This window comes from Ailuropoda melanoleuca, chromosome 1, assembly GCF_002007445.2.
Source record: "Ailuropoda melanoleuca isolate Jingjing chromosome 1, ASM200744v2, whole genome shotgun sequence".
NCBI lineage: Eukaryota > Metazoa > Chordata > Mammalia > Carnivora > Ursidae > Ailuropoda > Ailuropoda melanoleuca.
The window spans coordinates 11,377,785-11,402,817 of NC_048218.1; the positions used below are offsets into that span (position 1 = coordinate 11,377,785).

Sequence of the window (25,033 nt, forward strand, 5' to 3'; positions counted from 1 at the left end):
ACGTTAGAGTAGACCAGGTGCTTTCCACTTAGCTACATGTTTCCAGAGGAATTTCTCTGGAGCCTTACTTCGAAGTTGCAAAAGGCTGGGTTTTGTTTTCTTTGTGTTTTGTTTTGCTTTGGGGGCGGGGCTACTTTCTCCCGCAGCAATTCACTGGGATGTGGGGAAAGCCAGAAGACAGACCCGCAGAGGGGAAGGGGAGGGAAATTTAAAATGAAAAGATTGAAAGTGTGAGCAAGGTGCATGAGCTTTCATGCTGGAACCCTATAGTGTGTATCTCCCGTTTCTGACTTTCAACGGCATGAAAATCACTTTTCAATTCTGTGGCACGGTACAAACAGCCAAACCCCCAATAATTATTCCTTTACACACCTCTGCTCTCACTTCAAGCCCCGGACATGCAGGAGGGGCAGGACCCGCCTCCCCTTGGACAGCCCTCATCGCTCCATAGAGAAGCAGTGTTTTGATAACTGGGCCGAACTGGGAAGCACTGGGCTCTGCGTCCTGACCCAGGCAGGCGCGGCTGAGTGTTCTCACAGCCATCTGTTAGGCCTGTAATGCATGAGCACATTAGCACATGGCCCGCCAGCAGACTCGACATTGTTCTCCTGGCTGCGTTAGTTCAGCCGACCTCAACAAAGGGGACAGTTTTGCATTCGGGATAAATACAACCACTGAGGGTTTTTTTTTTCCTTGGGATATTTAATGTTAAGGTTAACGCTGGCTGTCTGATTTGAAAAGTTGCAGCCACCCTCCCTCCCCCTCCGTCATGTTCTCATTCTGCTTGTGACAGTGATGGGGACGGTTTGTGGGAGCTGCTAATTTGCCCGGAAATACTTTTCCTCTTTTAGATATGCTCCCATCAGAAAGATGTGGCAAATTGACTATGGGTCCTTTTTTTTTTTTTTTAACCCAAGGAGTTTGCCTCCCAAGGGATTAGAACAAATTCTCCAACTATGAATCTGTTTAATTTGAAGGGTCAGCCTTAAGCCTCAGGATCTGGATCCTAGTTGTGCTCAGAAGGAACCCAAAGGATTTAAGGAGGCAGCAGCAGAGAATGTTACAGATTAAGTAAATTTGTTGATCCTAACTGATACATTATTTCAGAAAACCCTCTTCTTTGAACCCATCCCAGGACCAGTATAAGACCAGCCTCCAAGCCTTATCTGTTTTTAGAATAGCATTTTGGGGAAGGCAAACAGAGTTCAACAATGCGCTTTGACAGGATCCGATTTTGCAAGGGTTTTTTTCTGTGGGAAGCCCAGTGAAGCTTCATGGCTCTTCTTTTCTGGTTAGGGAAGGGCTTGCTGGCAAAAATCATCTGTACGCACTCAGTCCACTCCAACAAATATTTACTGCGTGCTTACTACGTGCTGGGGCACCGTTCTACTTCACGGATCAGGATAAACAGAGATTCTTGCCTCGTGGAACTTCCATTCCACTGACAAAGGCGATACTAAACCCTGAACTTAATAAATAAAAACATATAGTATGGGGAAAAGGAAAGGTGAGCAGAGTAAGGGGATTGGAAATGCCAGGGTTAGGCTGGAGTATTGAAAAGGAAGGAGGTGCAACTATTATCTCAATTTACAGAGCTTCCATGTTCCAAAAAGAAATGTAAAAACATCCCTGAGATAATGCTCCCTTCCCTACATTAAAGTCTCCCCAAGTTCAACTCCACTTAGACAGGATCAGCTGACTACCCCCTCCAATCAGGGTAGGTCTCAAAGATCTTAGGTGCTAAGAAAGGGCTTATTTCGGGGCGCCTGGGTGGCACAGCGGTTAAGCGTCTGCCTTCGGCTCAGGGCGTGATCCCGGCGTTACAGGATCGAGCCCCACATCAGGCTCCTCTGCTATGAGCCTGTTTCTTCCTCTCCCACTCCCCCTGCTTGTGTTCCCTCTCTCGCTGGCTGTCTCTATCTCTGTCGAATAAATAAATAAAATCTTAAAAAAAAAAAAAAAGAAAGGGCTTATTTCTTAAATCTGTTTTTCTGTATGTATGTTGCCAACCTCCCCAAAGCAAAAGATGGGGTAACAGGATGGTAAATGTGTGTGGAATGAGAGATCAAGGAAACAGAGTCAGGATATCAATTCATACACTCATCCAATATCAGATCCTTTTGACCTAGCTTAATGTCCACTTCTTAACCATGCATGATGAGAACCTGTATATGTTACAAGTAAGTTGGCCATTTCATCACTAAATCGCAGTTGCTAAATCTGGCTGGATACTCAGGAAGGGAATAAGTCAAAACGCTACCCACCTCGGCCATGCTTCTCACTAAGATTTGACCTCTTTAAGACCCAAAGTACAGAAGTGGGGGGGGGGTCTGATCCACTGGGGGCACTGTGCAAGCCCCACGGTCTGTTGTAATGGGGTCCTTCCTTGACACAGGGTTGTGGCTGGCAGAAAAGGCATTGGGATCCTTTCTCTGAGTGCCAGGGAGCGCTTTCGAGTTGCACAAAGTCACGGTGACTGTAACCTGAAATGGCCCTTGCCAAACATTCCACTTTACAGATGAGTAGTTGGGGGCCCAGAAAGGTCAATCCACTTGCCTTAGAACACCCAGCCTACTCAGAGATCTAGCTTATTAAACTCTTAGTCCAGACCTCTTTTCACCGGGATACCTTGCAGCAAGGACCTGAGGCTTTACTCAGAACTGAATGAAACTATGAACAGATAAATGGATGAACAAAATGTGATACATACATACAGAGGAATAACACTCAGCCTTATAAAGGAACTGAGAACTGACAGGTGCCACAGCATGGATGAACCTGAGAAACATGCCAAGTGGAAGAAACCAGACACAAAAGGTCACAGACTGTACAAGTCCACATACAGGAAGTCTCCCGAATAGGTCAGTCCATAGGGACAAAAGGCAGATTTGTGGTTGCTTGGGACAGGGTGGGGCAGGGAGGCCAGTGACGTAGTGATGGTTACAGGGTTTGACTCTGGAGTGATATGAATGCTTTGGAACTAGATCGGGGTGGTGTCTGCCCCACACTGTGAATGCCACTGGGTTGCTCACTTTAAAATGGTGAATTTCATGTGTATGAATTTCACCTCGATGAAAGCAAACAGAAAGAGGGGGATGAAGGGGAGAAGCTGGTGGGTTAAACACAACACTGTGGGTGTGAGGCGTGAGGATGAGCAGATTTGCTAGGGGGCAGGTGGGGCTGGAACCCTAATCTTGCCTGGGCAGCAGGGGGTGGGGGAGGGGCAGAGAGAGGGTCGGCCCCCAGACTGAGGGGGTGCCCAAGCCTCTGCTGCAGGTCTTTGCCAGAGCCTGGGCTGCTCTAAGTCATTTCCTTCCCCTCCTGGCTGAGCCACCAGCACCCCCGGCAGCTTCATCAGCTGCACTGGTCTGAACAGCTGAGTGAGTTCAGAGTTGGGGGTATGGGGAGCCCCCAGCCCAACTCCCAAGAGGCCCCACCACTGTTCTCCCTGTGGCCCCTGGCTGGGATTCTAGAACAGGAAGCATCCTCAGCCTTTCAGCTGACCCCCAATGGGTACAGACAGAGAGACCAGCAGGCCTGGCTCTGAGGGAGAGGAGGGAAGGGACAGGCTTCGAGGCTGGGGTCTCGGCTTCACAGGAAACCTTTCCTTCAATTAATTCCTCTGTGATCTCGGCTTCTGCCCTTAAAAGAACCTGATTCTGGTTTCTCTGGGGGAGTGTAGGTCCTTCTCCACTGTGCAGTGTAAAGACTATTCAATGAGGACCAACTGAGCTCCAGGTCCTGCACCAGGCACCCTGGGGCATGTGAAGGTGAGAACGGGGGCCTTCCCTGCACTGGGGTTTTTAAGAACTCACTCTGTATATAGAGATCAGAGATACTTTAGGCCTCTCCTGGGGTCCTGAGGCATACAGCGTCACCCCTCTTCCCATGTTGGAGGGCAGGTCATATGACCAAGTTGAACAAGGATCTTACCTCTGAAGACCTTCCAAAAGGTTCAATCAGATGACACCCCAGCAGCCAGGCGCACTTCCTTCTCCCTCCTCTGTGTGCCAGACCCAGACCCAGGCTGTCCCTTTCAAGCCTAATGCCCTGTGAAAATGGTACTAGCATCACGCCCATTTTGCAGATAAGGAAGCTGAGGCTCAGAAAGCCCACATCTTCTTCATGTTCAAAGTCACTCAGCCGGCGGATCCTGGCCAAGGTAGCATTACTACCACATACCCAATTACTCAGCCATGGTCTCCGTGGTGCTCAACCTACCCAGCCGTGACCTACATAACCATGGCTGCTTCTTGGGGGCCCAAGCTCACATTCCAGGGTCGAGATCTGGCAGCAGCCTAACCCTGGCCAGGCTCTGGGGCCCAGGGCATCCATTCACAGCTGGGGCCAGACAGGAGGTGACATAATTGTCAGGGACTATTATTCATTATTCCATTTATCTAAGAAGGAACAGAGGCTCTGGGAGGTCTTGTAACCTGGCTCACTGTGGAGTTGGGGCCTAAGTCTGAACACAAATACCCTGGGTAAAAACAAAGATGTCTATCCTACTCTAAGTCTCAATGTTCCCCATCAGTGTGTGATTCCCAGGTGGCTTACACTCCTGTCTCAGTCCCTACACTCCAGAAACTTCCTCCTTCCCTGCCTCCTCCATTGACTCCCATTGTCCAGAGGCTCTCATCTCGAAGGCACATTCTAGATAGGAAGGCCTTCAAACTAGTTCCTACCGCGGGGGGGAGGGGGGGCTCACCATCAAGGATGGTAGGCTTTCCAGAATTGTCTACACTCCACTGAAACAGAGGCTATAAACTCCACTGGCACACACAGAGAACAACAAAAGGAGTTGTTTTCACCCATGACACAGTGCCTGTGGGCTAGAGGTTCCCAGGAGGTGGGCCAGGGGACCCAGAGCGTTCTGGTATCTGGGTTAGACCCTGATCTGCCGCGGAGCTTCGGAGCTCGGTGTTCACGCAACCTGACTCCGTTCTCCGGAAGAGGAAAGAGGCTCAGAGAGCACCCACGCAGCTTCTGAGAGGCCACGCCAGCCCTGCTCTGCAAGTCTGCTTCCACTGCCAAGATTTCAGGGTGAGTGAATCGCTCAAGGTCCTGCTTGTGCCCTTTGGGGGACTTCTGCTTGGCCCTTGCCCTGGGCTCCAGGACCTGGGCCTTGAGCGCCCAGGAACTCAGAGAGCCCGGGCTGGGCTTGGAGGGAAGGGAGGCGGGGAGGTCCTAGGAGACCTAGAAGCTCCTGGGCAGGGACAGACTTCAGCTCTCAGGTCAGTCAAGGAGAAAAGAGGTAAACAGGGCGACCCCGGTCCAAGGATGCGGTTCACTCAGCATCCAGAGCTCAGCAGGGCCGAGGGCTTCCAGCTCCTAAGGCCGCTGCTTCGGAGTTCCAGGCTCGCGGCTCAACGAGGCCGGGTGAGAGCGAACTCGCAGGCAGGAGGCTGCGCGCGCGGACTCCGGGGCGCGGACGCGGCTGCTAGGGCCCCGCGGGGGTCGGTGAACCCGGGGCCTTCCCTCACGACGCCGCTTGGCCCCAGCGCCAACTGAGGCGCCTCGGGCGGGATCTGCGTGCCTCGCTCTCGGGGGACCCCAACCACTCCCACGACCAGTGGACTCAGAGGCGGTGCGGCCGCCTGGGAAGAAAAGCTCCCAAACGAAAGCCGCACGCCGTCCGAAGCAGTTACTTAAAACCCGGCAGGTGTGAGGGGCGCTGGGGCCGCCGGGGGGCGGGGCGGGCCCGCGGAGGCCGGGGGTGCGCGCCCCGCGGGGACCGGGCTGCCCGGCCGCGCCTACCCATTTTGCCTACTCAAGATCCGGGACGCAAGGGTCAGAGGGGCCGCGGGCTCGCGGTTCCGCGTGAGGCCGCCCAGCCGCGACGTGGCGGCCGGAGGACCCCAAGTATAGACGCAGCCTGCAAAGCCAGCGCCCAGCCGGGCCGTGCTGGTGAACCGCGCCACACCCAGGGGTTGCAAACGGGGAGCCCGCGGGCCAGTTCGGCCCACTTGCTTGTCTCTGGGGCCCTCGGCTTGCGGTAAAGTAGGGCCCGAGGTCCCCTGGGAGGAGGGCGCGCACCCCCAGCTCCCCGCGGCGCCTGCTGCTTCCTCGGGTCTACCCTCAGCTGGACCGAGCAGGTGTCGGTCTGGCCCCTGCGGGCATTTCAGTTTGCGACTCCTTTCCGAATAACCACTCGGGATGTGGACTGCACAATCGGGCCAGGGCTGTGGCAGCTATCTGGGCACGAAGCACAGTCACTGTCGGCCCGGCGGGCCGCCCTAATATAGGGGCCGCCTCATCTCACCTGCCCTGGCCCTTCCTCCACACGCGCGCCGCGCCACGCGCCCACCCCAGCCCGCTAATGACAAAGCCTTTCGGCATCGCCCGCCGCCCAGATGGGGGCATCAGGGACAGATGGGTCCAGGCATAAAGAGGGAGCACTAGGGGCGTCACCTAAGGGGGCTGGGGCGGGGAGAGGGGCGGGGAGGAGCTCGGACGATTTTCCAGGCGGCGCTGAGACAGTCTGGGACATCGACGCGGGGGAGAGGGGTGCGCAGGGGACGGCCTGGGTAGGGCGGGACGACATCGCAGAGGTGGGCTCTAGAGCGGCTCTCGAAATACAGCTTTGGCACCTCATTTACTAGCTATGCCCCTGGGCCATTCACTTACCCTCTCTGTGCCTCAGTGTCCTCACCTGCAAAATGTAATAATAGCACCATCCTCAAAGGGCCACGGTGAGAATTGAATGAATTAACACACTAAACCTCTCACCCGTGCTCTATACCGAGGAGCCTAGAATACTTGTTGGCACCACCTCTTCCAGCCTCCTCTACCTATTATTAGTATCCTCAACTCCCCAGGGATACCTCCCCGCTGCCTCCTTGCTCCCAGATGGGCCGCATATGTTCCTCATTGCAGAGCCCCTGTCCTCCCAGTAACATGGGCTGACCTCGCAGGCCAATAGCAGGGACACTGCCCCTGAAGAGAGAGATGGGGAGCAGGGATGTGAGCTCCCAGAATCCTCAGAGCTCTGGCCCTCCACGTCCCAGTCCCCTTAGGTCCCCATCTCTGTTTTGCCTAGAGTGGCCCCTCACTCTGGCAGGGAGCCCCAGGGATCTAGCCTGTAGGCTGCCTCCAGCCTTCAAACCAAGGAGAGGCATGCTGACTCTTGCTGTCCTTCTCCCCAGCCAGGGTGGGATTCAATATAGCAACTACTTATCCTAAGAACCATGAGACCTGATTTTGGCCTCCCTTAAGGGTTTGCAGAGATAATGACTGGGGGCCTGTCACCAGCCAGGAGTCTTGAGACCCTTGGTGTAGGGCCCCTGTCAAAGACCCCCCTCCCGCAATAATTCCTCCTGGTACTATGAGGCACCTATGTGGGGACCGGGAACTTGGCCCAAAGTCTGTATTAAAAGAGGGACTTAACATGGAGCTTGTATAGAGGACCCTTTGCCTTAGATGAACTTCTGGGGGCACAAAGGTGTTTACTTAATAGAGGGAGTTCAGACCCATTGTTAGGTCCATTCTGCCTTAAATTCTCCAGCACTTCTAGTGTCTAGGGGGCTTTCAAATCCAATGCACTGGCCCCAGAGCTCTTCACTGGTTCCTGTCTGGGAATGAGGAAGGTCCTACATGCAGGGCTGCCCCACCCCAGACTGCCCTGTTGTTTAGGTCTTCCTATAGCCACCCTCATTGAGAGTGACACCGTGGGTCTCAACAGCACATTCCCAGACTGAGATGAACACTAGGTCTGAGGGTTTGCTTGGTCCCTGGGCTCGCTGTCCCAGAAATGTGGAGTTTCAACTCTTCGGGCGCCAGAGGCATTGGGCAGTCCTCCAACACCGTGTCCAGGGAATCATCATTTCTCGGTGACCCCTGCCCAGTAAGAGAATGAGGAGGGAGGACAGGGCTCTGGAGCACAGAGGCCCTGCAGGAGGCTCTGTCCCTTAACTTCGAGCTGAGCTCTTGGAGGGGATCTCAGAGACCTTGGGGTCTGGTGACAGAAGTCCCTGGCTCTTCAGCTGAGACCCTGGAAGCAAGGGGGTCACGGGGCAGGTGGGGAAGCGGAGCTAGGACTCAGTGCAGGAGATAACCTCTGGACTAATGCTTCCGGAGAGGGCATCCCCCCTGACAGCGCCCTGCAGACCGGGCCAGGCCTGGACAGTTATTCGACCTCCTTTTCCTTTCCCCTCTCTCTCAGTTGGGGGGCCCACCCCCAGTTAAGGACCCTCGGAAGTCTGACAGTTTGCATAACATCTTCTCCCGCTCTACTCCGAAGCCCAGCAGGGGTCCTGAGTCCCCCACCCCGGCTCCTGCCAGTCCAAGGCCACCCTCCCTCAAGGAGCCACCTGCCCTGGGCAGCTGTGCATGTCCCGTGTCCCCGTGTGCGCCTCCGCAGCGGCCAAGGATGCTCCTCTCTCACACATGGTGGCTGAGATCCCTGGCTGGGTGCGCAGTTTAGGCGGGCGACTCCTGGAAGGGCTGGGATCCTGGGGGGATCCAGCTCCTCCTTTGTCGGAGGCCCGGGTCCAGCCTGGCTGGTGGCTGGACTCTGGTGGAGAGCTTGGGTGTGAGGGGGTTGGGGAGGGAAGACCTAGTTCCTTTCCTTTCATGCCCCTCTCTGCATACACCGTGCATACCAGGAGCCCATACACGTGTGCCGACAGCCTAGGCTTCCAGTGGGTGAAGGAAGCAGCTATTGCAACCAAGGAGCCCCAACCCCACTCCCTGGGTTCTGAGCTCCCACCCCGAGTAGCCTCTCCCAGTCCTTCCGTATGTGTCTGCCTCTGCAACCTGACCCATTTTGAATTCTTAACAAATTTCTTTTCAAATGGGATTTCGAAATAAAAGCTACTAGATCTTGCCCTACCCTCTTCTTGAATTTGCCTGGGGAGGCCCGGGTCCCTGTCCCCTTCCTTCCTCTTCCCCAGCAGCTCGGCCTCCTCCCGGCTTTCCGCGTTCGGTGAAAAGCAGAGCGGAAAGGAGGCCTATTGCACCCGACCTCCAGGCTCCTGCTGTTCTAGTCCACAGCTCGGCACACCTGCTGGGCACCCAGGAGCGCCTGTCCCCCAGCCAGGGTATGGAGCCACCTTCAGTCCTGCACAGGGAGAATCTGCCTGGGACGGGATCAGGGACCTCAAAAAAGGAGGTTAAGACCGGGGAAACCTTCTCCGCCCCCAGGTGTCCGCCAGCGGCCACCAAAGACATCGTAAGCGAGAGGCGTCAGGGCTGGGGAACTGGCCTCTGCGCCAGTACCAGCCGCTGCTTTCAAGGGAGCGCGTTCTCCCTTAAGGCCCGCAGGCCGAGGGACTGCAACATGGTCTGTCTTCCTTGACCAGAAAGGCCGAAGCTTTTCTATTTTTACCCAGAATCTCCTTATTTGTTTTACCCAAGTCGGAAACGTGCATCGCAGCTTTGGATTGTGAGGAACCCAGTGACGGCGAGAAGAGAGGTGAACCGGGAGAAGGGCACGGAGGCCAGGCTGGCGGTTCCCAGCACCTAACACTTGCAGTTCAACGCCGGCGTGGGCGCCGGGGGAGGGTCGTGCACAGCGCGCGGATGGGAGAGAAGGGTTGGCGGATCCGGCGCCCGACACTCCCGCGGCGCTCTGCCCCGAGCGCACCAGCGCCGCGGGCCGGGGGGCCCCAAGTGGCTGGTCCTCAGCTGAAGCCTAAGGATGCCACCCGAGCAGAATGGGGGTGGGCGGCTGCCTCTGAGCCCAAAGGAAAAAAAAGTCCCGGTAAAACTGGAGGCCTGAGCTCCGGAACCCCCAGCGCAAGGCATGGCCCTAGCCCCCTAGGCCCCAAATTCCGTGCTCTGGGAGGGAAATTTTCACTTTCAACTAACTCAGTCCTCAACCGAAGGGAAAAAAGAGTTCCGGATTAGGCGTCGGAATATCAAAATAACAAGAGAGCTGTGAGTAACACCCCGAAGAGGCGCTCAGAACACGTTTTAAAGAGGACGTACGTGTGTTTGTTGGGGTGGGGGGTTGGCGAGAGAATAGTCAAACACACCCCTCATCTTTCTCCAGGGTGAAACCAACGGAATGGTCCCCAGATCCAGCTCCCCGGGAAAGAGTCCTGCACCCCCTTCCCTGGCGGCTCCCCGCACCTCCTCCCACCCACACGGTTGGAAAACATCCGACTTACTGTAAATTTTATTTAAAATCTCAACACTCGATCATTTATTTCGTTTTTGCAACCAAACAAGTAATAAATATTATTTAGCACTTTTTTTTCTTTTTACAAAAATAAAACAGATGATACACTCTGTGCACGGGACAGCGGTCAGAGGAGGGATGTTACGTGGCAGAAGCTGTGAAGCCCATATTGCGACGCTGGGAGCGCCGAGCCGGTTTGCGAGGACGCAGGAAGCACGTGGAAAAGTTTGTCATTTGTGTTAAACGTGGCAAAAAGAAACCAATATAGAGGGAACCCGACTTCGCCTCCGGGGGGGCTGGCAGTCACGTGAGCAGACAGCTTAGCAGCACGCACTTACCTCATTATTGATCATATATTTACAAATCCAAGAAAGAAAAAATTTAAAAAGCCAACAGAACTCCCAAATAACCCAAACCATATTCACAGCAACAGCCTTTGAGTTCCGTCAAAACCCTCCGTATCAGAATGACTGCCCCCAATTGGGTAATAAACCAAATCGCTTTGTGCTTAGAGACGGAAAGAACGGGAAGGAGGGAGAGTCTGTTTTAAAATAACTAAAAAAACACCCGCCCCCAAAGTCGGCAGTTTTAGATTATTCCAACCCACAAGTGGTTCTACTCTGACCTTCTATAAAGCTTGCTCGGACTGTTGAAAAAAGAACGTAGACAGATTTATTAGAAAACCACAAACCCCCAAACCAATAGGAGCGACAGGGAGGAACGGCAACAGTTCTCGGACCGTTGTGGCTTTACCCAGATTGGACACGACCGTAAGTGCTTCTTTCTGGTACCGAACGCCAGCTTCCAACTAACTCGTAGCCCCTGGCCCTGGGCCAGGGACGACCCTGGAGGCCGAGGCCCGACCGCCGCTGGCGGAGCGCAGCTTCCCCCGAGTCTCCACCCGCCGGGAACCGAGGAAGGAGAGGCAGTCGCCCACGCTGGCCTCCGTCCTCCCCGCCCCCATGTAACGAAGTGCTGCCCGGGCCGAGTGAGGCCCTGTTCTCGAGGAAACCACCGTTTTAAGAATCCACTCTTTCTTGGGAATGGGCGGGGGAGGGGTGTCGAGGGAGGGATGCACCTAGCAGTGCTTTCTTATAAAATGGTGTCTATCGGAGCAGCGCTGTTTAAAGCCAGAGAGGGCTGAACCAGGTCCCAGAGCGAACGCCCCTCTCACTCCCCACTGTTCAGTGAGCGCCCCCCATTGCTCCGGTTCCCCAGTGTGGGTGTCCTCGCCATTGCCCCCACCCCCACCCCCAGCCCCAGGTCCTGCGCTCCTCGGAGCTGAGCTCCCGGGCCCCCGGCGCCGCCGTTCTGTGCTTCCCCGCAGCCTCAGTGTCCCTCCGCTCGCCAGATCGCGCCGGCGCCGGCCAGCTCACTTGGCGTCGGAGGTGAGGCGCGGCAGGCTGCCGGCGCCCATGGCAGACACGTGGTGGTGCGGCGGTGGCACCTGGCACATGCTGCAGGGGCAGGGCATGCCGCCCCAGTGCTGGAAGCCGCCGCTGCCCCCGCTGCCGCCGCCTCCGCCCCCCAGCGGGGCCGCCGCCGCAGCCGACGGGGATTTGAGCAGGCCATGCGGGGGCCGGATGGAGCCCACCGACGACAACCCGGAGCCGGGCAGGGAGGCGCTGGACACCGCGGCAGCGGCCGCGGCGGCGGCGGCGGCGGCGGCGGCGGCGGCGGGAGCGGGAGCGGGCAAAACAATCACTGCGAGTGCGTGAAAGCCGTAGGTGGGGAGTGAGGCCAGGGGGTGGGGATGGGGCAGGGGCGCCGAGTGCGCCAGACCACCGCAGGCTGACGGGTGGAAGCCCGCGTGGTGGCCGCCGTAGATCTCGCTCACCAGTCGCTTCATCTCCTCCAGCGAGTTGGTGAGCATGAGGATGTAGTTGCGCGCCAGCAGCAGCGTGGCGATCTTGGAGAGCTTGCGCACCGACGGGCCGTGCGCGTAAGGCATGACCTCGCGCAGCCCGTCCATGGCGATGTTGAGGTCGTGCATGCGCTTGCGCTCGCGGCTATTGATCTTGAGGCGTAGCTGCTGCAGCTCGGGCTCCGTCATCTGCTTCTTGTCCTTCTTGGTGGACGACGCGGCCGCCGACGAAGTGGACGACGAAGTGCTGGACGAGGAGGACTTGAAGCCGCCGCCGCCCAGCTTGTCCCCGGGGTGCGCGCCCGCCGCGCCCATGGCGCCGCGCAGCTCTGCGCTCAGCTCTGGCGGGCAGTCGCTCGGCGTGGACGAGGACACTGTGCCTCCCGTGAAGCCGCTGCCGCCGCTGCCTTTGCTCCGGGCCGGCAGAAAAAGGTCATCGGGCTCTGGCGACGACGGGCGACTGGACACCAGGCTGGCGTCCGAGTCCATGGCCCCGAGGGATAGTCGCAGTTTTTGCAGGGTCCTCCCTCCCTCCCTCGGCCCTCGGAGCTTTACGCACGCCTCCTGCGAAGAAACAGGAGAGAGATCGAAATCGAGCGTGAGGCACTCAGAAAGAGAGCGAGAAGCTGCTCCCGCCTGTACCGCAGCGCGCGGCCCAGGCGCGGGTGGCCGGTCGCTCCGTGTCCACCACGCTGTGTCTGGCCTTCCTTCCAGCCGCAAGCAGGTACGCGCGAAGTAATCCCCCTCTTTCCCTCCCACCGCTTGCTCCGCTCCCATCCACAGGTGGTTTTATTCCAGGGAGCATTGGACTCCCCTCGGTGAGGGTGGCATTCTAGAGGCTTTATGCCTTCAATTAGGAACGGGGAGGCTGAATCCCCAGGGCTGGAATGGCAAGGGAGGGTTTTTCTTTGGGATGGTGGAGATCTAAATAGAGAAGTACTTATTTGGTCTCAAACGCTTCGACCTTATCTCCATCGACACCGCGCAACAAACACACACAGGCACCCAGCGCCCGCGAGCCTAGATAACATGCGCTGCGTCCGGGGGGCCGCCGGGAGCTTGCCAGCTGACCGGGACTTAGCCAGAAGGGACTTAGGTCCCCCCGACTTCTCGCATTTGGGCGAAGGGGATGCTGCGATGAGTGTGGGGAGAGTCAGAACAGCGAAGCCACTCGGGAGAACTGGCCGGCAGGGGCAGGATCGGGGCCCTCTCTAACGGAGCTTCCTGGGTCGCAGGCGAGTTGAGGGGGGTCTGTCCCTGGGATATAGGCTGGGGCTGCTGGGGGGCGGGGACACTTACTGTGGATGCAATGAGAGGAGCTCGTTCCCAAAAGCCGCAGCGGAGAACCGGGCTCCGGGAGCTGAGGTCGCGTTGGTCTATAATAAGCATCCGCACCTTTCGGGGCTCTGCCGGTTTTTATAGCCCGGTGGCGGCGGCGACCGCGGCGGCGGTGGCCGAGGCGGGGGCGGGGAACAATGTGCGGGTCCTGGAGGGGCCGCCGCGCCAATGAGCTGGGCCCGCCCGGGGGGCTGGGAAGCTGATGTCATCCGGGCTAATTCCGCTCAATGAAAGTCGCCCGGCCCGCACACGCCTCCTCCCCGCGCACAGCCAATGGGCGTCGGCGGCCGGGAGATTCTTGGGGAGGGACTGGAGGAGGAACCCGCGGAGGGGGTGTGAGAGGCGAGGGGGAGGAGAAGGGCGGGCTTGCCGGGGAAGTACCGAGGGCAGAATAGAATGCAGTTGAGATAGAGGGAGAGAGAGAGGCAGCGTTGTCAAATTTCTATGAAAATACGGTGACCACAGAGTCAGACTGGGGGATGGGGTGGGCTGGAGGTTCTGCAGACGAACTAACTTGATACCCAACACGATCGGATCTTTTGGGGATGTGCACGAATTACCCTGGCGATTCAGGGACTGGGGCTGGAGTCTCCTCTTCTGCTTTTCATCTCTTCTGGGTTCTCGCGGCCTGTTCCCATCTAAGGGTTTCATCACCACGTGGGCATTTTGAACCCCCAATGTAAACGACAGCCAAGCACAAAGCTCCTACTTTCTTCTCAAGCTAAGCGCGCCTCCGGGAGCTGGCCGTTCCCGCTCCTCCGCGGGCGGCTGGTAGCGCCCCCAGCTGGGGGCAGGGTCTTGCGAGGCACAGGGCGGGGAAGAAAGTAGGGGACCTATTCCTGAACGGTGTTTTGAAAGAAATCACAACTCTTCATAAAGTCGAGAAAGGTGTAGACACAGGAATGAGATATTTCCCTACAGTAACCGCACTAACAGAAGGGCAGAGTCTAGAGCCCAAGGTTAACCCCCCCCCCCCATTTATTAGCTCTGGAACCGGTGACGGTATTTTCAGCATCACTCTTGCGGTCATCCCTACGCAATGGGGGAGGAGGGAAACGCTAGTTTGTTTGGGGGCGGGGAAGTCTAAGGCCTAGGCAAAGACTTCCCCAGGTCTGGGGCCAGACGGTGAGATACAGCTACTCGCGGCCGGATTCAGACACGTTTTACCAATCACAGCTTGGCCGCTAACACCAGAAACTCCTGCCCATCAGGGATTAAACCTGGTCTTAGAGAAGCGGCTAACTGAGGTAGTTTAGTGGTACTAACGCACCTACCCATTTTACAGATGGGAAAGTCAAGAGACTGTGCAGCAAACCTACTGAAAACATTGCTAACCCTTTACAGCGCAGGTGCTGCGTTCTTTACAGCAGTGGCAGCCGTGCGTCTCTAACCTCTTCCCTGAGCTGGATTGCTTACATCCCTACCTTTCCAGTACAGAAGTTTGGTTCTGCAGCTTCGGGACCCTGGCCCTTTATACTGCACAGGCACAAACACAAACACACCCCCGCCCTCCCTCCTCTGTTTAGTGGTTGTTTGGGAACTTTTACTTTGCATGTATGGCTTTAAAAACAAAGAAAGTAATTCGCTTTCAAATTGAGAAAGCACAAAATAAACAAATACAAAAATAAGCTCTCGGTCTTGCTCCAGGTGTCTGGGTAAGACGAGGATAGAAAACCCAGCGGGCTCTCGCCTTCGTCCCCATCTCAGTGCTTTCTGGAGCATTATTTTTCAACTCGCGTGTTTCCCAGTTGGCTCTGCAGCCATCCGTTAAATATGTACTTAAAACATGAAGAACTGAAGCGTGGAGCTATGTCGTGCAACGGTTATGGAAGACGAACCATAACCGATGAATTAGGAGAATCTGCACATGGTCCCGCTCAGGGAGCGGGGGTGGGGAGCAGGAATAGCTCGGGTATTAGAGGATGGTTCCTTTGGGCCTCTCCGACCACAGGCAGTGAGGACGTTCATGGGAATGTGAGCTGTGGGCCACCAGCCCAGGCGCGGACTTGTGCGCACGCATGCCTGTGTATCTAATAAACACCGGCGGGCGCACCGTGCGCGCGCCTGGGTTGCAGACGCTGAGGTTAGTCCAGAGGGTGGCACGTGTCCTGGAGCCCCTGTTCCTTCTTTTGTTGCTTGCCACCGGCGACTGTCCTGCGGTCCGGGAGAGTGCGCGGTCCGCGGTTCTTCGCGGGCTTGCGCCAGTTGGCTGGAGTTGGAGCCCAGGGCGAAGGTTCAGGGGCCCATTCTGGCGCCAAGCGTATTTAGAGTATGGAAGGGGAGAGTCCAGAGGCAGGAAAACTGGCTTACTCGCCAGGTTTCCGCCTGAACGCCCATATGGACTCTCCAGGCCACAGCCCCGTGTTACCCAGCCAGGGCAGAGGCGGCTGTTCTGGGCTGTGCCGCGGAACGTCGCGGTCTTCACGCCCCATGCCCGGAGCTCGGGCTGGCAGCTCAAGGCTGTACACCCCTTCTCCAGCAGCATCCCCCAACATTCTATGGTTGCCAGAAAGCTGCTCGGGAGATAGGGGCAGTCTGTGTTCCCCAGGGCAAATCGGTCGCTGGACTCATCTCTCTGGGTCTCCAAGTCTTCCTACCCCCTGCAGGAATAATTGAAAACAAGAGCAGGGCCGCTGGCGCTTGCCCTCGTGCGTCCTGGAGGCGTCCTGGCATTTGCTCTGGTCTTGAGCCCGGCGCCTGGTAGGCACGTCCTGGGTGGGTCCCAGGCGACTCTGCAGCCCCTTCCCGCGAAACTGAGTGCTTACTTGCCGAGGCTAATCGCCCGGCTCCGCGAGTTCCTGACTGGCCCAGGCGTCCAGAAGCTGTCGGCCTCCTCCGTCAAAACGGAAGACGTGTTTTTCCCTCTCCTTTGTGTTTCCCTCCCACAAAAGGCCGGGTGCGCGTCGGGCCGGCCTTCGCTCAGTCGCCTGGCGGCCCGGGAGGAGCTTGTGCCAAATCAGCCGGGGCGGGATAGCGCGGGACTCCGAGGGTTCAGACCTCCCACTGCTTCCTGGGTTCCTCCCGGCCATTCTTCAGCTTTCTCGCCTTTCCCTTCCCCGAGTTCCTGCACACATTCGGGCAGCGGCTCGGCCAGACTGCCAAGGAGAGCAGCGTCCTTGCCCAGGGCGAGCCAGGGCTGACGGTAGGAGGCGAGGCTGCAGGCACCGGAAAGGAAAGGAAAGGAAAGAAAGGAAAGGAAAGGAAAGGAAAGGAAAGGAAAGGAAAGGAAAGGAAAGGAAAGGAAAGGAAAAATCATTTCAGCAATCGCTCCAGGTCCGGAAACCAGAAGGGATGCAGAATGGTTGCGTTTGGCGCCCAAACCAGAGCGATAAGACCTCTCGGGAGAACTTTGCAAACAAATGGCATCTGCCTTCCTTGTAAGACTCAGCTCCCAGAGTGGTCCAGGGTCATCCCTGTCTGCGACACAGCGCTGAGCACAGGGCCTGGCACGCGGAGGGTGTTTGGTAAATACCTCTGAATGCACACACACGCAGATGTGCACATGCGCTGGTGTGACGCGTGACTGGTAAAATACACGTACCATGCCGCACTCGCAGTAAACCATGAGGTCTGTCATCTGGACTGTCGGGACATGGGAGCCTTTTGAATGACAAGGGTAGTGACTTCCATCTAGAAGCCACCTAAGGGGGAGTTAAGATGCCAGACACTCAGTGGGTCTTGACAGACTACATCTCATTTACTCCCTCACTGGCCCTAGGAGGGTCACTTACTTTTTTTTTCTTACTCCCACTTTGCAGCCTGGGAAACACACTCAGGAGAGGTGTGGGCCTTTGTTCAAGGTCCTGCGCGCAGAGGAGCAGATCCAGGGAGGCAGCATAAGGGTAGGCATCAGAGGCTGAGCCGTCTTGGGTTGTCTGCTTTTGGCCTCAGAGTCTCATTCCAAAAATGAAGGTTTCTAGAAGCTACTGTGATCTCTAAGGGTGTGTCTGCTGCAGGATTCTGAGGATGGGGGGGGGCCAGTCGAATGACATCCTCCTTTTGCAGTTTCTCTAGTCTGTCAATACTCGAGTTGTTTGAATGTAAGGTGCTGAGAATAGAGGGGTCCCAACCTGTCAGCAGAGGCTCAGCCTGGGCAGAATCTGGAAGGAATGCCCAGGGGCTTGGGAGGAGGGCTGCTGCTCTGGGAAAGCCAAGGGGGAAATGACAAAAAAAGCCCTCAAAGAAATCCCCAAACTAATAGCCCCTTCTCCCTCATGCGCTTTGCCCTCTGAATCACCCACCTCCATTGAGCTAGCAAGACTGCCGCCTTCCCCTAAGGACCAACCCCACTGAAGTCAACCTGGGCCCCCAAGTCCACCGTGGAACAAAGTTGGGAACTAACTTTATAGATCTCATCTCATGGTTATCTCACCCAAATTGTGCAACAACTCTTCCGCGTTAAGGAGGAGGCGTGTTGTTCCCATTTTACAGATGAAGATATTGAAGACTAGAAGTCAGGGCAGGGGCTGGGTTCCACCTCCAGCCCCCTGGACCTCAAGTCCCAGGGGCTTTGGTGCCTCAGTCCTACCTTTCCACGAGCTTCCTTTCCCGGTCGGAATGATTCTAGGCGCCTCCCCTTTCTCACCACCCCTCCCCCCTCGCCCTAGCCCGCAGATTAATCCGGGAGGAGGAGGAACTGGGTGAACAGGTGAACAGGGGAGCATGGGTGGGAGTGTCCCTGGTCGGGTAGCTGGCCCTGAGGTGAGGTGCGCGGCACTTGGGCGTAGGGTGGTGCGGACAGAAGGGACCAAGAAACCCCCGATCCAGTCTGGGGCTAAGACCCTGGGTAAGAGCAAGCGCGGGAGAGAGTCTTCCAGGCTACAGGTGACAACGCCGCGCGCGCCGCCGACTTCCGGAGGCTGGACGTGCGTGCGCTCCCCGCACGGCGCACCGATTGCGGGCAGAGCCGGGACAGCTGCAAGCGTGGAGGGCGCCGAGCGTCTCACCTCCGAGGGCCTATTGCTCAGCGCCAAACACGGGTTAAATGACCTGGCTTTATGCATCGGGAAAATGGAGCAGTGTGACCCCTCCCCGTCGGCCTCAGGATCCTTTAACGCCGCCTGCGGGGTCCTGATCCCTGTCGGCTTCTCCTGGGTCTCCCGCGCCCTCTCTCCGTTTCGCAGGACCCGGAGCTCCCCGAGGCTCTGCTCTTTCCCCCACCTTCGCCCAGGTACTCTCCTCCCCCTCATGCTCTTCCTTCGACCCGTCCGTGCCTCCCACTACACTCTCCGGAACCTGCCTGGGAAGACCCCCCCACTCCTTGGGCCCCTGTGGCACCCAGAGTTCTCCCCACCCCCATCGGGGTTCACCCCGCTCCGGGGCGAAGGTCTGGCTCCCTCCCCGCCGAGAAGAGCCTGGAGGGTCCTCACTGTGCCTGACCTTGCTTTGCATCTCTGGGGCCCAGAGCAGGGACAGGTCCTAGAGAGCTCAATAAACCGAAGTCAGGGCCGAAGATAAGACAGTTACCCAAAGAGTTTGATTGGAGTTTCCACACACCACAGAAGACTACAATAACGAGAGGTACAAGTTTCCCCCCTAATTAAACCAGATTCAAAACTGCCGGATGAGGGCCTGTGCGGCTCCCTCCTGGCCCTACTGGGGGGTGGGGTGGTGGAGCTGCAAATACCCCCGACCCCAGGCAAACAGGTCATCTCGGGAAGTGCGGGGCGGGGATGCGCCCAGGACTCTGCCCGCGGGCTTCGGGCCGCACAGGGCCCCGCGGGTACGGAGAGATGCGCGGGGCCACAGGTGGCGCGGGGTCCCGGGACCGGGGCGCTGGCGAGGCCGGGTATCGGGGCAGGTCCCTCCGAAGCCCGGCGCCCTCCTCCGGCTCAGCCCGAACGCACGGCGGCAGGGAACTCCCCAACCTGGGCTCCCTGGCCCGCTCCCCCAGCCGCGCGCGGTCCCCGAGCCCGGGGGGTGCCGAGACCCTGCCGCCGCGTGGCCCACGTGTCAAACTGGCGACCACGCTGGGCCCGCGGCCCGCACCTTCTTTCGGTGGGGACCAGCGGCGGTGCCCAGGCACAGCCGCGGCCCCTGCACCGCGCGCGCGGCCTCCTTTGGAGTTTGGAGACTGCGACGGAACAGGAGCTGGGCGCGCTGCTTCTCTTCTTCCTCTTTCCCTTTGTGCTGTCTTCCATCGCTTCTGTTAGCCTCTTCTCCCTTCTGCTTTCTCCTTCCCCTCCGGTTTTGTATATGTGAATCTTATTTTTTATTTTCCCTCCTAACTGAAATGACACCTGCAGGGCCCCTGAGAGCCAGGAACCTCAGGCGGACTCCCTGCCCCCTCCCTCCTCTCTCCAGACCCGTGTGGTCCCAGGACCCGCCACACCAGCATTTACAGGAGCGCTTGTTGGAAATCCAGAGTCTTAGGCCCATCCAGACCTAGTGAGACAGGAGCTCCATGAACCAAGCTTCCCAGGTGATGCGTGGCACATTCGAGTTCTAGAAGCTTTGCTCTGGGTCTTTCCGGGGCTCATCCTCAGGTATGTGCCTCTTCTTCCCCAAGGTCCTTGGGTCTTCCAGTCCCAGACACACACCCTTGCTGGGGCTGACAATGCTCTTTCCCGGAGATTCCACAACACTGCCCCAGCCATCTACAGGGTCCTCACTCTTAGCCCCTTGACCTCTGTTATATAAAATTCAGACTTTAAGAAACGCATGCCCGTTGTAAAACAAACAAAACCAACTTTGAAATAGTACAGAATGCAAAATCACCAGTAGTCCAACCCAATCCCCTGGCAACAAGTCACTGTCAAAGATTTTGGTGAAAGTCCTTCCAGACTGTATAAGGCTTTGTAACCAGATGCTTTCATTTCTTAGCCCCTCTTGGACATCTTTCCACGTCAATACAAGATTCACCTGACCCCTTTAACGGTATCAACCTGCACCAGTCCATTCCCTTTGGATCCTCCGCTTGGTTGCTGGTTCAGCCTTGAAAAGCTGGTCAGCACCAGAACTCCTGGAAACATATTTCTGCTGTGTGAGCTCTTGTGGTGGGAGAACCATGGGGTCAGGTCTCCGGCCTGGCAAGGCAAGGTAGGTGCTCCCCTCCTCACCCCTGCGCAGGGCTCTCTGCAGCAGCAGGTTCTCCTCTAAGGAGTCCCTCCCTCCCAGCAGGTGTAGTCAGAAGAGCTGGTCCCCACTTTGCCTACAGTTGGATGTGAAGGAAACTGAACCCACCTGCCTGAGACTTGGATTGGCTCAAAGGACGATGTTCAACGTGTGAACAGAGCATTCCTCGCCTGGGACTGTGACCAGGGCAGAACTCGAGGTCTGCGATTTTGGAAGATGCAGGAGTTTTTAGACATTCAGTTTCCTTATTCTGTCCTCACTTTCAACCCAAAAGATCATCCACTTCTGGGTTGACTCTAAGGCTAGGTCTAGGCAAAGAGGCCATTCTACTGAGGCAGTATTTACAGTTTTGACTGGAAGAAGAAGAAAGAAGAAGAAGGAAGAAGGAGAAGAGAAGGCAGAGGAAGGGGGGAAGGAGAGGAGAAGAAGAAGGCAGAAGAAAAAAACACAACGAAACCATGTCATATAAACTGATATTCTCTCTTCTTAAAAACATGTTTTGAGTAGATACTATATAGCACATGCCTAAAATAATACTCAAACAGGATAAAGAGTATTTGATTAAAAGTAAGTCTCCCTGGTACAAACGACCTCCTTCCTCCAGGTCTCCAGAAGCAACTACTGTTACAGTTTCTTATGTATTCCAGAAATACACACACACACACACAAGCACACAGGCCGGCACACCAGCAGTACACATATTTACAATACACCCTCTTCTCAAACACCCTCACCAGGGTGGTCAGAAGTACAAGGAGCCTCTCCTCATCTAAATGAAGATAGTTACCCCCATCTCAAAAGCGGGATCACAGCATCAGAATCTGAGCACACCACACATCCTGATTTTTCCTGCTCCCCTTGGTCACAGAGAAGCTAGAACAATCAGAGCCCCAGGTGATGAGAGATCAAGGAGCTTCCTGCCCTGAGTCAGATTCTCCAAAGTGTCCCCAAGATGGGAGTTTGAGTCACTGCCCAAAACTTGCAGGTGAGTTCATTTTTTTCCCCCATATTATAATTGCAAAATCAATAGTATGTCTTCCCTCCTATCTGGACGGTAATCATACTTTAAAGTATATATAAGAACAGGAGATGAAGGTAATTAGTTATTGTTATTTTTGTTTATTCATTGAACAGGTAATACAGTCACATAGTTCAAAATTTTAAAAATATAATGAAAAGGTTGCCATCCCTATCCCCCAGCCACTCAGTTCCCTTGCTTAATCACTATCTCTGTCATGTGAGAGATATTCTTTGCAATCCAAGCAAATATAAATATATATTCTCTGTACAAATGGTAACAGACTATACATACTGTTTTCTCCACCATGCATTTTTTCAGTTAATATCTTGGAGATTATTTCTTTTCAGTTTATTAAAAGCTCCTTCCTTTAAAAAGGGCATCCTTCTGTAATAGGGATGTATTATAATTTATTTAGCCCAGTTGAAAGACATTTAGATTGTTTCCACTTTTTTACTATCACAAACAATACTGCCATGAAGTACCTTGTAAATTATCATTTGCATATATGCCCTAAGGATTAATCCCTAGAATTAGCATTATTCAATCAGGAAGTCTGTGCATTTGTAATTTTGATAGATGCTACCAAATTGTTACCTAAGTAGCGTCCAAATTTGTGTTGCAGTGTAGAAGAGATCCTGCTTGGTTGACAGCTAATTTAAATGCTCAGTTTTTATTTTCCTGAGTCCAGGGAACATGTGATCTCTAATTTGGATGTCACAATAGGTGACGGGCTGACCACTGTGACTCTGCAGGATGGAATAATAAACTGTCGTTTCCCCTTTTAAAACATCAAGCTACAAATTCTAATAGATTTCAACATCTGGTACTGTTTCCAATTCTGCTTGAGATTTACTAATGACTTTTTCCATCGTTGGGGAGAGTGGTCCAAGTGTGCCGATGCATCGTATCGGCTGAGAAATATTTATGTGTGGAGCATTGCGATTCAGGAGGGATTGACCGGGCTCCTTTCTCATGTCATGAGCTGTGCTGTGCCAGGGGTCCAGCAGTAAACAAAACAGCATCTCTGCTCTCAACCATGTTATACTAATCATCATACTATCATGGTGATTAGTATAATTTATTTTGATTCTCTCAACAGCCCTGTAAGGCAGTTAGAGTGGGGTGTATGTGATGAACCCACTGCCTCCCACCCAAGTCATATGGCAAACGCTGCTGGTCTGTTCCCCTTTCTGTATAGAACTTCTGATTGGAGAGGGCACATATTGCATGGTGCACTGGGTGTTATATGCAAATAATGAATCATGGAACATTGCATCAAAAACTAGGGATGTACTGTATGGTGACTAATATAACAAAATAAAAATTATTAAAAAAAATAAAATAAAAATAAAATAAATAAAAAGAACTTTTGACTGGACATGTGGCCCCCCAGAATAAGGATGACATTTCCCAGCCTCCTTTGTGACCAAGTTCAGGCCAGGAGGATGTAAACAGAAGTGATATGTGCAATTTCCAGATGCTTCCTCCAAGGGAGGGGAGCATGTCCTTCTCATTTCATCTTGACTTCTTGCTACCTGGAATCCCAACACGATGGTCAGGTCTGGAAGAGCCTCTGGGGTCATGAGGTGGCCATAGGGCCACTTATGAAAGAACGTTAGGACCGAAGGCGCCTGGGTTCCTGATCGTATGGGGTGCCAGACATGCCCGGAACCCATTCTCTGGTCTCTTAGACAGGAATGCATCTGCCTTGTTAAGTCCATCGTTCAATTGGGTTTTCTGACACAGCTAACCTGGGTCCTAACCAAAGGTAAGAGACTTCTGAATGCTAAGTGGGGCACTTTCAGATGTCCAAAGAGGCATCTCTACCCGCTGCAGACGTCTTTGTTGTATCAATTGAGCCTGAATCCTAACTAATACCCAGGGCAGAATCATAACAAGGCTGGAGACTTACGATATTGCAATGTGATGAGGCCATCCTCTCTTTAGAGGGGGCTCTAAGGGAAGGGCCAACACCTCTGGTCATGCACCACGTCATTCCGGAAGTGGCGGTGAGGGTCGGACGGCTCTGGGCAGCTTCTGTTGTGGATGGTGTGGGTCCTGGTGGTCCCTTCACTCTTCCTTGTGGTGCCTTTTCAGTAAAAGTTCTTTGCCTTAACACTTTGATGTAGCAAAGTCTCCTGTGGCAGATAACGTTGAAGCTTGCCCACATCCCTTCCTACCACTCTGTGCAGCCTTCAGGCTGTGAAGCTTTCACTTCCAATGGCCAGCACCTCCGACTCCTCTTCGCAGGGCTGCCTCTTGTGCCTGGAGCTGATTTGCCAAATGCGGAGAGGGCCAAAGTGTAGCCAAGGTGCATGATGCAGTTTTGGAATATAGATGAGTTCCGGAGCCGACGCCCAAGAAAGAATTCTTGAGACATCTTTGGTGCAAAATGGTGGTTTATTAAAGCCTGGGGACAGGACCCGTGGGCAGAAAGAGCTGTTGCCCCGGGTTGTGAGGGGTGGCTGATTATATACTTGGGAGCTGGGGATCAGGAAAAAGGGAGATTTTCAAAAGAATTTTTGTAGGCTAAAGAGGACCCGCAAGATATTGAAGGCCTTGCCATTGTCAAGTTAAGGTTGATTTCTCCCCCTACTAAAGCATTAACATTAAGACAGTTGGGAGTTTCCTCCTGGAAGTTAGGTTTTTGATAGGAATGTTTTTTTCTTGTCGATCACTAAGACATTGGTAAACTGAGGGAGTCCTGTCTTGCAGGACTGTGATCTCTATTAGTTAACCATTTGGTTTTCCTTCCCTTAGCTTTAAGGCAGCCAGGAGTGCCTGAGGAATGTCCCATAGATCCCACCTAGGAGGAGGGGGCTGTGGGGTGTCAGCTTGTGCTTTGTCCTCAGCTTGCCTCCTGCTCCCTTCTCAGTGCAGACCTTCGTCGTTCTGGCTCGAGGTGACTCTGTAGCATAGTGTCTACCCCAAGGACCCCCCGTGGGTTCAGGCTGAAGCCCAGATGCTTTAGAACTTTTGCCTGAGATCTTTTCTTGGTTTCCTTCTCTGGCCTGGCTTCTTCGTGCCCTTACCAGCCTCCCTGGGAGGGGGGAGACTGCTTTGGTAAATCACTTAGCCATAAACACCCCTCTTGGTGTAACCCAGCAGGGCCGACATGGGACAATGTCGCAGGGGTTAGTCCGTGTATAGCATCCTTCTGCCAAATGGCTGCTCTAGCCTTATCTTGCCGCTTTGTCATCCTCTCTTCTGTTGCATTCCCTCTCTTGTGTTAATGGCAGCCCTGGCTCCATCATGCCTGCATTCCCATAAGCAGAAAGGAGAGGGAAAAGTGGAGGCCACACTACCTCCCTTGAAGGGAAGGCTCAGGGGCTGCAAGGGGGACTTCTTTCTGCTCACAGTCCATTGGCCTCTCTTAGTCATGTGGCTACACCTAAAGGCACGTGAGGCTGGGAAATGTAGTCTTCAGGCAAGGAGCCAGGGGACATCAATGACAGCCAAGTAGGAGCTCTCAAACTAATGGAAATATAAGAGAATGGATCTTGGGAGGCGGGAGGGAGGCCTGGCAGTTGTTGTCAGACCTAGGAATCACTATCTTAAATGCTAGGAACTAAAAATTTTTTTTACAGCCACTGATGTTTGACTTACATCAAAATTA

The 25,033-nt window shown here is 54.9% G+C and overlaps 1 protein-coding gene and 1 long non-coding RNA gene across 5 annotated transcripts; one reads left to right on the forward strand and one right to left on the reverse strand.

The window, feature by feature from the left end:
* The first annotated feature begins 4,938 nt into the window (after positions 1-4,938).
* Positions 4,939-22,741, forward strand: LOC105237792. Of its 4 annotated transcripts, none has more exons than XR_004624043.1 (6): positions 4,939-5,043; positions 9,992-10,110; positions 10,220-10,890; positions 19,626-19,807; positions 20,145-20,360; positions 20,442-22,741. It is a non-coding gene; the product is annotated as an uncharacterized LOC105237792 (long non-coding RNA). The 4 variants fall into 4 exon arrangements; XR_856440.3 differs by lacking the exon at positions 4,939-5,043 and having other exon boundaries at positions 9,355-10,110; positions 20,442-21,381; positions 22,517-22,738; XR_004624044.1 differs by lacking the exon at positions 4,939-5,043 and having other exon boundaries at positions 9,356-10,110; positions 20,439-22,741.
* Positions 10,886-13,545, reverse strand: OLIG2 (oligodendrocyte transcription factor 2). The gene is made up of 2 exons (XM_011225435.3): positions 13,284-13,545; positions 10,886-12,548 (listed from the first exon to the last, which is right to left on the reverse strand). The coding sequence occupies exons 1-2, from the start codon at positions 13,371-13,373 to the stop codon at positions 11,493-11,495; spliced, it is 1,146 nt and encodes a 381-aa protein (XP_011223737.2). The 5' UTR covers positions 13,374-13,545; the 3' UTR covers positions 10,886-11,492.
* Positions 22,742-25,033: the final 2,292 nt, after the last annotated feature.

Bases quoted from the DNA above. Each gene is read 5' to 3' on its own strand.
- OLIG2 (XM_011225435.3), bottom strand. From the start codon at position 13,373: ATGCTTATTATAGACCAACGCGACCTCAGCTCCCGGAGCCCGGTTCTC. The intron at 12,549-13,283 runs GTAAGTGTCCCC...GTTTCTTCGCAG, and splicing joins CTCCTCTCATTGCATCCACA to GAGGCGTGCGTAAAGCTCCG.